Source organism: Corvus moneduloides, chromosome 4 (assembly GCF_009650955.1).
Source record: "Corvus moneduloides isolate bCorMon1 chromosome 4, bCorMon1.pri, whole genome shotgun sequence".
Classification (NCBI taxonomy): domain Eukaryota; kingdom Metazoa; phylum Chordata; class Aves; order Passeriformes; family Corvidae; genus Corvus; species Corvus moneduloides.
Genome location: NC_045479.1, coordinates 62,810,702 through 62,823,728, shown reverse-complemented (window position 1 = coordinate 62,823,728; position 13,027 = coordinate 62,810,702). Strand labels below are relative to the sequence as shown.

General features: G+C 37.1%; 1 protein-coding gene across 3 annotated transcripts in view; it reads right to left on the bottom strand.

Moving 5' to 3' along the window:
- The window catches only part of PTPN12 (protein tyrosine phosphatase non-receptor type 12), a 70,652-nt gene that overhangs the window by 32,552 nt on the left and 25,073 nt on the right, over nt 1-13,027 (bottom strand). For all 3 annotated transcript variants that reach the window (XM_032105463.1, XM_032105462.1, XM_032105461.1), the window contains exons 2-5: nt 5,717-5,825; nt 2,522-2,598; nt 1,417-1,512; nt 358-396 (exon numbers count right to left, since the gene is read on the bottom strand). In XM_032105463.1, the coding sequence (XP_031961354.1) occupies nt 358-396; nt 1,417-1,512; nt 2,522-2,598; nt 5,717-5,825 (321 nt within the window). The remainder of the gene's footprint in view (nt 1-357; nt 397-1,416; nt 1,513-2,521; nt 2,599-5,716; nt 5,826-13,027) is intronic.

Genomic DNA, 13,027 nt, shown 5'->3' with positions numbered 1-13,027 from the left:
AGCTGTATCAATTGACAGGAAATTCTGAAGGACTCAGGATTTTCATAGTTGGCATACATCCCACGAAGAGCAAGACACTCTTTTTCCACAGTGACATGGTTAGAAACAAACCTTTGGTACAGTTCTGTACACAAACACATATTCCACTAAGATGACACCTAAATAATCATGTAACCCTACAAAAGGGGCAAAAAAATGCAGTCTCATGCACTATTTCCTATGTACAGAAATGTAAGGATATGCATTCCCACTTCATCGGGCATATTATTATTACAGTTATGGATTTGGCATAGGAAGCTTCACAGCTATTGCCCCATATGGACAAAGCTCATTTATTCTTGTATTTAGGACACATACCCTTCCCATTTCAAATTCTCGACAGGCCATTACAATTATCTGAAAAGAAAAAAATGATGCTCCAAGTTAGATGTTTTTAGATATGTAACTTACACCTACACTTCACCACATGCTTTATCAGGCAGATAATGATATACTTTAAGTGGTTACTATGGAAGAGACTAATTATTAATAATATTTTCTTTCCTGCATACACACGCTCTTTTAATTCTAAAACTGTAAACGAGTTTTATCCTTCACAAAATCTACATCACTAGTACAACACTTTAAGGCTGCTTAATTCAAATTCACTGTAATCCTGTATAAATACCTTATTTATTCAGTCTGACTGTAAATTCTTAACTCATAAATATAGAGAACCATTTGCCAGCTGAAAGAAACATAGCTATATTTGCTTAAAGTGACATAGAGTGCATAAAATATTAACAACCCCCCTCCCCCAAAACCCAACCATCAATCAAATTTCTTAGGTGCAACTATTTCAGAAAGCATGAGTAGCACAATAAAAATGCACCAATGGGTGAGATATTTGTTACTGTAAGTAACCATGATTCAAGTGTCAAACCGCCCCTCCAAAAAAATTTCACTAATAATTTGTCAAACATGTCCAATTTCCACAAGTATTTAAGCGCTACTTCCTGACAAAAGCTGTTTAAACAGATGTAGAATATTAAAACCAATAAGTAACCCAAAATCTGCATAAAAAAGGTAGGTGGTTTGAGGTTTTTTCTTGTTTCACATGCTGCTTCTGTATTTGATTAGGTCAGTCCACATTAAGTCAGAATTGTAAGGTCTCCTACAGGAGAAATGTAACCAAGCAAGAACCTATTCATAAATATGAAGGACTTAACATTCATTCAATAAAATTATTACTTTGAATTAACATTATTAAAATGAATAAATAATATTAATGCTATTTAACTACAAAAAGCAAGACCTAGGAAGAAAATAATCTAAATCACTATCAATATTTTGATAATAATAGCCAGCTCAGGCAAAAAATACACAGTCATAGTGCCATGAAATAAGGTAACACTGAATTTTTCTATAGGTACTTACAGCAACGTTATATTCCCATATCATCCTCCAGAAGTCTATGACTGTATTGGCCAGCGGTCCCTGGGTAGCAACATATGCTTTTGGCCCATGTACTCCCTGGCATTGCAGAAAGGAACCATTAATGTTTATAAAGAACATTTATCTGCACTGAATAAAGAAAGGTTTGGGGTTATAATCGTGTAAAATTAGAATTTCTTTTTTTTTATATACAACAGGAGGGGTGAATACGAAACGAGTCCTAATTACATTAGTGGGAATTCTGCTGGTGATCTCAGGGGAGCCCAAGATTACAACAGCTACAGCACTGCCAGAAACTGTCACAGGAAATAAGTTTCTGTATGTTCAGATTCTGAAGATTCTCTTTAAGTCTGCATTTTCTTTGTTACTCTAACATTCGGTGATGAAAAATTAAAAATCTTTCTGCAAAAGGGCATTCTCTTGAACAAATTTTAAGTTCCTCCCTCCCTGTAATACATTTCGAAAACACAGACTTTAAAAAATTGTTTTATATAAATGTTCAGTACTTCAATATTCAGCTTTTCAAGCTAAATGTTCACGCAGGAAGATTTACAGGAACACCTGTTTCTGAAAAATAAATACTGTGTAGAAGCAGCATCAGAGTAAAGCTACAAAGACAGCCCAAGACCTAAATACTTTGAAACAAAACTGTAACAGGCTTTTAGTCAAATTCTGGCTTCTCTTTAAGAATGTTAGATATAATTCCATTGCCATGCTTCTTCCATGAACAGAGCAAAATGTGTAGTAACATACACAGTTTGTCAAACACCTCATTTATGGTCCCTAAAAACATCACCTGTTAAAATAACTGCATCTGAATTTTCCTATGGTATAAAGCTCCGATTTGCTCACCTGCCACTTTAAAATGAAGTATTTTACATTATATTTCCACTTATAAGTAAAATCAAAGCTTTAAAGATTGTGTTATAAATGGCCTCATGTTTGCAAATTTATTCAAGTCATAATAAAAGCATATCTTCCCTCACAGCTTTCAAGTCTTATGTTAGACTATAATATTAAAACTGCCCTGACATGAAATAAAAGCTTAAAAAGAACTGAACAACTGTTTTAAACTTGTACGACATACCTTAATAAAGTTTGCATTGATGTAGTCTGAATCTTGTGGGGGAGTTTTTAAGGTCAGTTTAACTCGGCTGTGATCAACTAAAAAAAAAAAAATAACTTATTTGAAAAAGGATTACAACACATGTAAATCAGTATATAACAGTAAATATAATATATATAGTACATTAAAGAACATTTCCCAAAGATAGGTCACACAAGCAAGTCAGTACATTTGATTTGTGGGTAAACCAAGTCAGGTAGAGAAAAGCAGAGTAGCTCCTACTGCTATGTGCTTCGGATGCTCAAGTTCACAGGATACCACCTCCTGGAGTTCCAAGAGCAATTCATTACAAAGACGCAAAATGCAATTAACCAGAAGCCATCAAAACTGCAGTTATACAACATTAACACAGATCATGGTGGTCAGAATTAAGGCACACTTAGGGAAAGCAGAAAGCATAAAACACCAGTGCACAGTTAAAGCAGCTGGGAGCTCTCAAAGTCTCTGCCAAGGAGCACTCCATCAGATATTGCAACAGGAAACAGGTACCAGGGTTTATTGCTCAGGCACAGACTGACCCCTATCCCCTAAACACTGGGCTAGGCTCATTGCTGCAGCACTTCTGAACTAGGAAGCAGCAGATTCCTTCATTTAGAGGGTTTTGGACATGTCAAGTTTCTGCCTCAAACATTACTGACTGTCTCAGAGAAAGCTTCTAATAAAAACAGCAGATCTTTGGAGACTAAAATCCTCAGTAATATAAAAATAGCTTTATTACTTGTTGACAGAATAAACTAAACATTTTGGTATTCTTTTTAGCATTAAAAAAAAACCTCTTCTTTAATACAACAACAACTTGACTGTTACTAAAATGGTGTAGGTGGTTGGCAGGTTTGCCAGTCCTTCCAGCTCTTGTTGATAAGAAAACTTATTAGCTATCATATAAAAATTGTTAAAGCTATTCTGCAATAGAGGCTCTTCTAGTTGAAAATCCATATCAGAAAAGAAATTATCTTTAAATGGGGCAACAGAATTATCTGTAGAAACAGCAACTTCTCGAGCAATTTGTTACTTTCTGCTCCCAGGGTCAATTCCTCAACCACAGAACAGCTGCTAAGCCTTTGATTAGACCTAAATTCAAGAAAATGACAAAGAACAAATATATTTCAAAAGAACAAATATGGTTAGTTGGGTTTTTTGTTTTGTCAAAACATCATCGATAATAAAACAGGGAACCACGCCCACAAGAAGCAAATGCTAAGTTATTTCTATTCAGAAAGTTCTTCCAAAAAGTTTGCAAATTGGTGAAATTTTTCTGCCAGTCCTCATAACATGCAAAAAAAAATTTGTGTTACCACATAATGCTTCTTAAAAAAGCACAAGTGTAAATTACGATACTTTTAGATCACAAATCTAAAGACAGCACACTCATATACAGGCCTAGAAAAAGCCTTAAAACACATTGCACTGTGTTACACTCTGATACATAGATTGTAAAAGCAAGAACACTCTCTAAGCATGCAATGGTGTCATAAGACTTTATACTAAAAACTGCTTTTAAGTGGCAGAACAGACTAATTAAACGAGCAGGCTAATGAGGGATCTTATATTCCCAGCACATTAGATCCAAAATTCTAGAGCAGCTTCCAAATGTCAACATTGCCATCCTGTCTCTGTGTTCCACAGCTCATCTGCTACAGAGTTCAAGGTCTGGAGTAGAATTCCCCCAAAAATATCCACTGCTGTTCCCAGCTTCTAAGTGCTTGGATATTATTATATAACTTAAAGGCTCAGTTCACAATAACTGATCAGTTCTTCAGGTGACCAGTTAACACCATGTTGCATTTAACTACCATTTAGGATGGCTTAGTAAACTGCAATGGGAACATGCATCTTCCACTCTGAAGCCAGTGTTGAGTTAGTGCTGAGGTACTGATCTCTCTGGAAGCAGTAACAATTTCTGATAAATACAGCACTAATCTCTGATTAAGTTACAAATGTACATTCTTTCCTGGATTTACAAGAGATAGGCAATGATACTTTGCCTTTCTCCTGCTTCTTTTCATTTCAAGCTGGTCTCCCATCACTTCATTGCCAGAGCCTTTGGATGTTTGAGACATTCACTTGAACTGAAAATATACCTTCAATTTTCCTCCATCTCGGCTTTGAAGTTCACTCATTTCCCCACTGTGAGCTTCGTTCCCTTCCAGATCCCAGTGACTCAGCTCTTATTTCCATGCAGATGACAGATATGCTCATCTACTGCTATAGTTGCAGCCATTCACTGCTGCAGTGCTACTGTCTCACCAACTCAGCCCGTGTGCTACCAAGATTTTGCTATTTTGTTCATGATCTACCAAAATGCCAGGACACTGTTAATCAGATGACAATAACAACTTCCTCTCTCTTTTTCACTCTCTTTCACTATCAAACATTTCCTCCCAACTAATAAGCAGAGTAAAATGTACCTGTTGCTGACCTTCTGGGATAAGAGAAGTGGCATTTGTCAGAAGACTACCCTTTAATCTCACTGTCAGCTCTTCAGATCAAGAAGCGCAGTGAGAGCTTCTGAAATAAGTGGCCTCAGGAGCTACACAAAGTGAGTGTGTAACAGACAGTCTTGTAATTTCAGATCACTGATCTGTTGTATCCACATGTTGGTGGGTTTAAAATCTAAATTGTGCTCTGAGTCTTGCTTTCTGTGTCCACACATTAAAAAGAATTTCATTTGGACTCTAGCAAAATAGAAACCAAAGCTAATCCAGCACTGAAAGTTCTCCAAAACGATTTTCAAGATACAAATAGGCAAAAAATATCTATTTTACTTTAAACCAGGTTCCCTAAGCGTCCTTAAAATTTCACCTAGAGTTTATGCTGACATTTGTTTTCTACCAAGAATAACATGCTCCTAAGGAAAACATACATTTAAGCATCTAGTAAAGTTCTCAACTATTCTGAGCTAAAATGAAAGTGTTGGCTTGATACTGCTTCAGAACCACAACATATTTACCTTCAGGTGATACCTCTCCTGATAAAATATAAGAATATTCAGTCACTTTGCCTTCCAAGTTAAAAATAAAAATTTTAAGAACGTCATCTTTCAGCAAATTATCTCCAATTTTGCCTTTCAGTAATAACTAAAAATTAAAATTCAAAATACATGGAAAATAACAAGCCCTTTCCTTTGTCTTCTATTAACATGTAAATCAGACTTACATGGCAATATATCCTTGTATCTATTCTTTTTAACATTTTCTTCTTTTTCTCCAGTGGCTGTTGGGTAGATCTTCTCTGTTCTGTATTTTGTTGATAATCTTCTTAACCTCTGAAATAAAAGATTTATGTTATATTTTCAAGCCTCAAGATAAACATCACAAGGTATTCGTTTCATTGATGAAGATGATTACTAGGAAAAAAATTTCTTCTCTTTTACGATACTCACTACAATGAAGTTTAAACATCTAATTATCCAGTACTTTTAGCACAGTTTATACCCAAGTTGATGCCAGCTCTATGCATCATGAAACATGGAACTTTGGAAAAGACTACAGCACCAGCATGGACTATGGCCATATTTTACTTAGATCACCCATTGCCCTGTTGTGGAGTAAGAACTGCATAACAATACCTGTGAGAAATAGAAACATCTCGGGATACCTGGAGGAAGAGCACAGCATGGGCTGGCTCACAAACAGCTGGCACTTGGCTCTGAGGCACAAGGCTTCCAGCACTGACAACTGAACAGAAACCAAAGTCTTACATGTAACTGGTGCCAACTCCTAACACCCAACTCCTGCTGAGTTTCAAGCTCAAAGAAAGAATGTCCCCATCTCTCAGGCACAAGCTATTCACAGTTAAGATGAGTGACAGGAGGTCTGCTGTATTCACAACAATATGTCATTTTTCCCCCCTCCATCTTTTTCAAATCTTAGAAATGTGAGCAAGTCAAAACCTCTAATAATAAAAACCAGCCCCTGCCTTCCAGTGACCTAGGAAATAAAAAGAGGAATACAGCTTTTATCATCCCAAATAAGTTAGGCATTTGCAACCTTAAAACTGAGGAGGAAACGTTCTCATTGAAAAAAATAAATACAAGAGGAGCCAGCAGTTCTTGTTATCTTAGACTGTGTAGACATCCAGATTTAAAAAGGAACATTAAAGAACTCAGAAATTTAACTCTGGTGGTTGCAAACCCAGCCGTTCTATCAACACTGACATGGTGGTGGTGCATAAGACTATCAAGACGAAGATTGAAAGTAGCTTCAAGCAAGTTTAGCATCTCCAGTGAGGGGTGTTCTGCTCAGATAGAAAGATAAGACATTCTTCATGTTTCCCTCCCTCTATATCCAATGCATCATTATACACGTGAAGACTCAAAACATTCACGATTTGTGCTCTTTTGGGGAAGGGAGACAATGGGAGAGGTTTTTTGTCAGTTAAAAATGTAAATCTTGTTTGTCACTGACTATGCAACAATGTACAGGCAGAAGGGTATCATAAAAATGATCATCTGTTTGAAAAGCCAGTTTTAGTATCTTTAGAAGAATTCAAGAAGAAAACACTTGGGACACTCACTGCACACTTCAATTAAAAACATGTTTTGGCAACTCAAGCCCTCCAATAATTCCTCCTAATTTACTATGCAAATGAGGTGACTAAATATGCATATTAGGTCCAAAATTGTCCTAGTCCCACTCTCAACCCCAAGAAGAAAATCACATAAAACTTAGCATCTCTCTTACATAGCAAAAAACATTTTCATGAAATTTATATGGCTATCGTAAAAAAAAAAATCAAATTACCTATGCAAAAGTGGATAAAACATGTCATTAATTTAATTGAATAATACACATCTAATAAACCAGAAAAGTGACATTTGCAGGGCAAAAACAAATGGCAGGTTTGAAAAAAAAAACCAACACCAAAACCAAAGCAAATCAAGTAGTACCAGTTTTCAATTTTTTTGTCTTCTGCAAGGACTTCATCACAGATTAAATCACTGAACACTAAAAAGAGCAACAGAACTGGCCTGCAACTTTTTTTTTCTTAAAATGAATTTTTGAGAAGCTTGCAGTATTAGTCAATGAAGAAAAACAGTAAATATCTGGAGGTGTGATAGTAAGTCTCCGACCACACAGTGATGAAACTATAAATATTTAATCTGAAAGCATTGCTACAGTGAGGAACAGGAAGATTCAATTCCTAAAAAGACACAAACAGTTCCTGGAAGCCCCCATTGCAGATTACACTCATCTTTGCAACACTAAAGACAAATTCACAGCACAACTTCTATGCACAGCAGGCAGAGAAACCTGGTTCGTCACACAGCAGAGACAAAGAATACCACTGCACATAGGAGACATTGTCCTACGTAACACTGACCTTTCCTAAGCCAAAAAATATCACTTGTGCTAAAATTGAACACAATCAGGAGTCTAGAAAAAGCCAGAAGAATGCACATAATTTGGCTAAATCAGCTATGAACTGCAAGGCTGAGAAACAGTTAGAAATAGGCTAGAAACCTCCAATTAAGGTATGAAAAAAAAGCAAAGACCAATGATGATACTTTCTAAGCACAGTCACTAGTATGATTTTGTGTAGTGTTCCAACATGGCTGTGAGTTTTAAAGGGTTTTTCCTCTATCTTACTCATTTTTATGGGACAAATGTTATGACTCTGCTTAAAAGAAGTTTAGTGAAAAACTACATCTACAAACCATGACTAGAAGCAAAAGTTATTTTACCTGAGAAAGAACACACTCAAGGAAGTCAGGTTAGGTATGAAAAAGCATCCTAAGAAGGTGATCCTTTTTGCTTTAGCCCATTTTAAAGGCATGCAAGAAAAAACTTCCACCAATACAATTTGGACGAATTGTAAGCCAAAAAGACTCGAGTGACTAGCACCAACTTTCATTTTCTGGAAAGCAATGTTATGAGAATCCATCATAGCCTTCCTCCCTACATGATTCATTCTCCCCTGCTCTACAGTCTGCTAAACAGACCAGAAAGTACAATCAGCTTAGCCCAGCTCCAAGGCAAAGCCTGGAAATTAAATACAGGTTGATTCTAGCACACATCTGTTCCAAAATACTTCAGGATCCATGCTTTTAATGTGTGTTTACCAGCTGTTCTGTGACATGGGTAACAGAAGATACCTAAGTACGGTCCTGAGAGCAATCAAAACAAGTAAGGAGCATTCTTTGTGATTTATAGTATCAGCTACATTGAATAACATGTATTTCATGCTTTGGAAGAGGAAGAATTGACTAAAGAGTAAGGAAAGAATTTTAAAAACTGAGCTTTGAACAGACTGCCACAGGAATGGAAAAGTGCCAGACTCAGCAGAGGATTCCGCCCTACACGCAATAGAAAATTCCTGCAGAAGGCTATTGCAGTGTGCTCACAGCCTGCTGTGGGATGCAAGGGATCCAGTGCTTCCTAGGTTACAGCCCAGAGTGACCAAGAGGAGGAGAATGTACTCAATAGCAGAACAGGGGTAATGACAGGGCAGAAGAGAAAGGAATTCTGTTCAGACTACACTAAGCTGACAAGACAGCCAGCAAGATCTGTCTCAGCCGGGTTTCATGCTAATTCTTAATAAACAACTGTCTACAGTACAAAGCAGCACTCACTTTTGGGTTAAGTGAGTAAACTGCCAAAATGCTTCCCTGAAGATACTGGGACACCAACAGCAGGGTCATGGGAGGTCCAGCCTGGTGCCTCTGCAGATAACACCGGGCGCTTCCGTGACACTCGCCTATTCAGTGGGAATGCTATTCCAGTACCACAAAAATCTTCACTGGTATGTTCTCTTAAGAACAAAATGGTCAGAGAGTAAGTATGATGACCCATAAATATATACTTTAAGAACTACATTCACAAGGCCTTTAGTTCCACTCATTAGAAAAGCTCAATTTTAATTCTGCTTATTCATTGTGTGACAGAAGTGGTTTGTGGGGTGGTGACAAACACCACATGTGACAGTGGGGAGATGAGTCTTTGAAACAATTTAAGTTTCAGAAACATACTTCCAACTTCCACAGTGGTTTTACAATCTGTACTACAAATCTACTTCAGAGTGTTTATGAAAAGACAAACCAGCTTTTCAAACCGAACTTGTGTAATCCCACCATATTAAGAAGAACTTTGTTCAATCATTTCAGGAAATACAGATCTTTGACCTTCATTGTCAGTTTATTTATTTATTTGACCGTTTCCAAAGCCTGTAAAGACACGATGCCTAATATCATAGAAGTGCTGTTTGTGGATTAAAGAAAGCATTTATATAGCTTATTGAAATTTAAAGAACTCACTTCAAAAGAATAAACTTTATTTAAGATACAAAAGTTCCTTTGACTCCTTTCCAGGCTTTTTTTCAAGGAGAACATGACAAATAGTTCACCAGAGTTTCTGTTATCTCCAGTCCCCAAACTGCCTCCTAAGTCTTGTCTGACATTTCTAATTGGCAAAACAAGAGATAATAAAACAGGGATGTTCTCTTGACTCTCCTTTTTGACCATTCCTGAGGAGCAGGACATACCAGAGTGTCAGATGCCAGTTGCTACAGTATTCCATGACACCCACTTGCCATGTGACAACAGGCCAAAGAACCGGGCTCAGGAAGTTCTACACAGCTCTGCCAGCGGTCTCCTGACATTGTGCCAATCACACAGAACATATTTTGGTTTGCAAAATTTGCCTAAGTGCATTAAGAAATATTCAAAGAAACAAACAATTAAAGAAAAGCTTCCATAAAAGTTACTTTAAAAATCAGAGCATAAAAGAAGATGCTAGGAAACACTTAAAAAATGTTGTATTAATGCACTCATTTCATTAAATACGACAGCTATTTCTATTTTAAAGCGCACATTGCATTTTTCTTACTAACAGGAGGGGAAGAAAACCACAAGAATTATGTGCAACTCTGGTCTCATTCAAATAATTTAGATAAACATTAATAGGGCAGAATACATTCCCTAGTACTTATACTGTGAGAAAAAAGTACCTATATGGAGCAGTATGAACCAAATTACCACAAAAAAGTCAAAATTACTATCTTCTGCTCATCTATACTCAGATTACACAAGTTTCAGATTCTGTACCTATGAATGAAGAAATGCCAGAGATGCCTTTGGCAACAGACAGTTCAATGCAGACTTTGGTATCAGTGTTCAAATGGGGCTCTGACTTCCTAAAACTGCTTTGGTTTCAGAAGTATTTTAACTTCAAGGCCTTGCAAATCCAACTGGAATTTTCCGATACCATTTTCTCACCAGTGAGGTCTCTGGGAAACACCAAGACTAGCTGATGGTAGTAAACTCAGGTGGAGAACAGACTATTCAGGAGTGCCTGTGTAGCTCCTGGTTGCAATAGCAAGGAATAAATGAACACAGTGAACAGCACTTTGTCTTAGGAGTATTTGTAAAACAGCATACACTTGTGACCCATGCCAATATTTCCCTTTTGATTCCTTTCAAACAGCAATTGTTTCCAAGAATTCCTAGCCCTCATGAAGGAGGGAAAAAACCTTCCCAAACACTAGTGAAACATAAACAATGAAAGGAGAATGATTGGGATCTGTAAAACTTCACTGTATCTCAACATTCACAGATGGCGTTGGCTGCAAAATAACAGGCTAGCAGCCTGCACTGGACCTATCTCTCTGAACAAAGCCCTGAAAGGAGATTGCAGGCTGAACTGATAGAACGAGGAGTTTTCATTGCCTTGGCATTCTCTTCTGGCAACACCTACTAACCCTCAAGCTCTAGGTGCTCCAAGGGAATCTCTGCTGAAGTGATTAATATACAAGCCTGCTAACTACACTCCCTTGGGAGCTCTGTCTTCAGCATTTCATAGCAGGACAGTGATGAGTCAAAAAACCCCCAGTGTTCCAGGAAGCTTGTGGGAACCGTGTAAAAGAAAAGCCCTCCAAAATTACCCAGACAACTGAAAACAGCATCGTTTCAGTACTAGATTGTATAGTGTGTTCTGTACAGGAGTTAGACTTCAACGATCCCTGTGGGTCCCTTCCAACTCAAGACATTTTATGATTTTACATCATCTTAACTCTCTGATATTTTCTCAGTAAAGAGGTGAATTCATGTTACTGCATTAATTAGAGATTTCTATCCCATCGAGAAGTATCAGCCAATGAAGACAATGCTGGTACATCCTCATGCAGAGAAGGCAAAATGATAATACTGCAAGCAGCCTGTTAAGGCTGCTTTCTTCAGTATCACACTAAAACCAGAAACAGGTAAAAAACCCAAACCAGCAGCTTATTCTCCAGAATTAGGTATTGTCAGAGTAAGACCAACATTTCCCATCTTTCCAAACCTGTATTTTCCCTAAGAAAAACATAAGAATCAGACACATCTCGCACGCTGCTAATAACTAAAGATAGATTTACACAGACACTATCAAAATGTGGGCTGAGTGCTTCAAAAGTCTCCTTTCCTCTCCCTCTTTTCTGAAACTATTTTTATACTATCTGCATGTCAATCCTAGTCTAAACTAACAGTACTATCAATTACAGTTACAGTTAATTTATGTTCCACATAATAGTTAAGCCACATACCTACTGCCAGTTTTACAAGGTTGGAGAAGAATAAGTAGATCCGTGGTTTGGCGACAAGCAAGGAAATAATCCAGCAAAGCAGAACATTAAATTACTAAAGCATAATCTAGTTTTAACTAGTAGGTTACTAACATATGTTCTGAGATATTTTAGAAAGTCCTGCAGCATACTCTTTAAGAATTGGGATTATAACTTCCCATCTCTGAACTATACTGTTTCCTCAGCACACTCACATTATTGCAGTGACTACTGTGAACACATTACAAGAAGTGAAAACATGCTGGACAATGAAGTTGTAAGAGTTCTTTATAGACTATGAGTGAAGAACATGAAAATTTCTATTAGTATGAAAGCACACAATTAGAAAGTTGACTGCTTTGGACTCAAGTCTAGGAAGCACCTTGATGCAAAACCAGAAAAGGTTAACATTAACATTAGCTCACACTACAAATAACAGGCTTCTTTGCAGTGTTAGAGCAATTCCAGAACAATTGTTGATAATTCAAAACAGAAATAAGCCTCAGATTTTTTGCAACAAGATGATTTTCTGTCCTCACAATATAAACCCAAACAGCATATGGAAGCAAAGCACTTGGAGAAACAAAGAAATAAAATGCAAACCAGGGAACCCCTTGTTTAAAATCATGATTTCCAAATTACTGGATTCATCATTTTCCTCTTATTCCTTCAGTGAAAGGTTTTTTATGCATGCTGACAGCACAAGTGTATTAAAAGCATCACATTTAATCTTGATTTAAAACAAAAAATGGCTGTAGGTTTAGGTAAACATCTCTTCAAGAGCCACTCTGTCTTATCCAGAAAAGGTGACCACACTTCAGTCCATTCTATCTAGACAGTCTATCTCAAACTCTGTCTCTGAAGTCAATCAAATTTTGACATCCGGGATGTGACACTGACACTGCCAGTGCAACATTTGAGTGAAGACTTCTA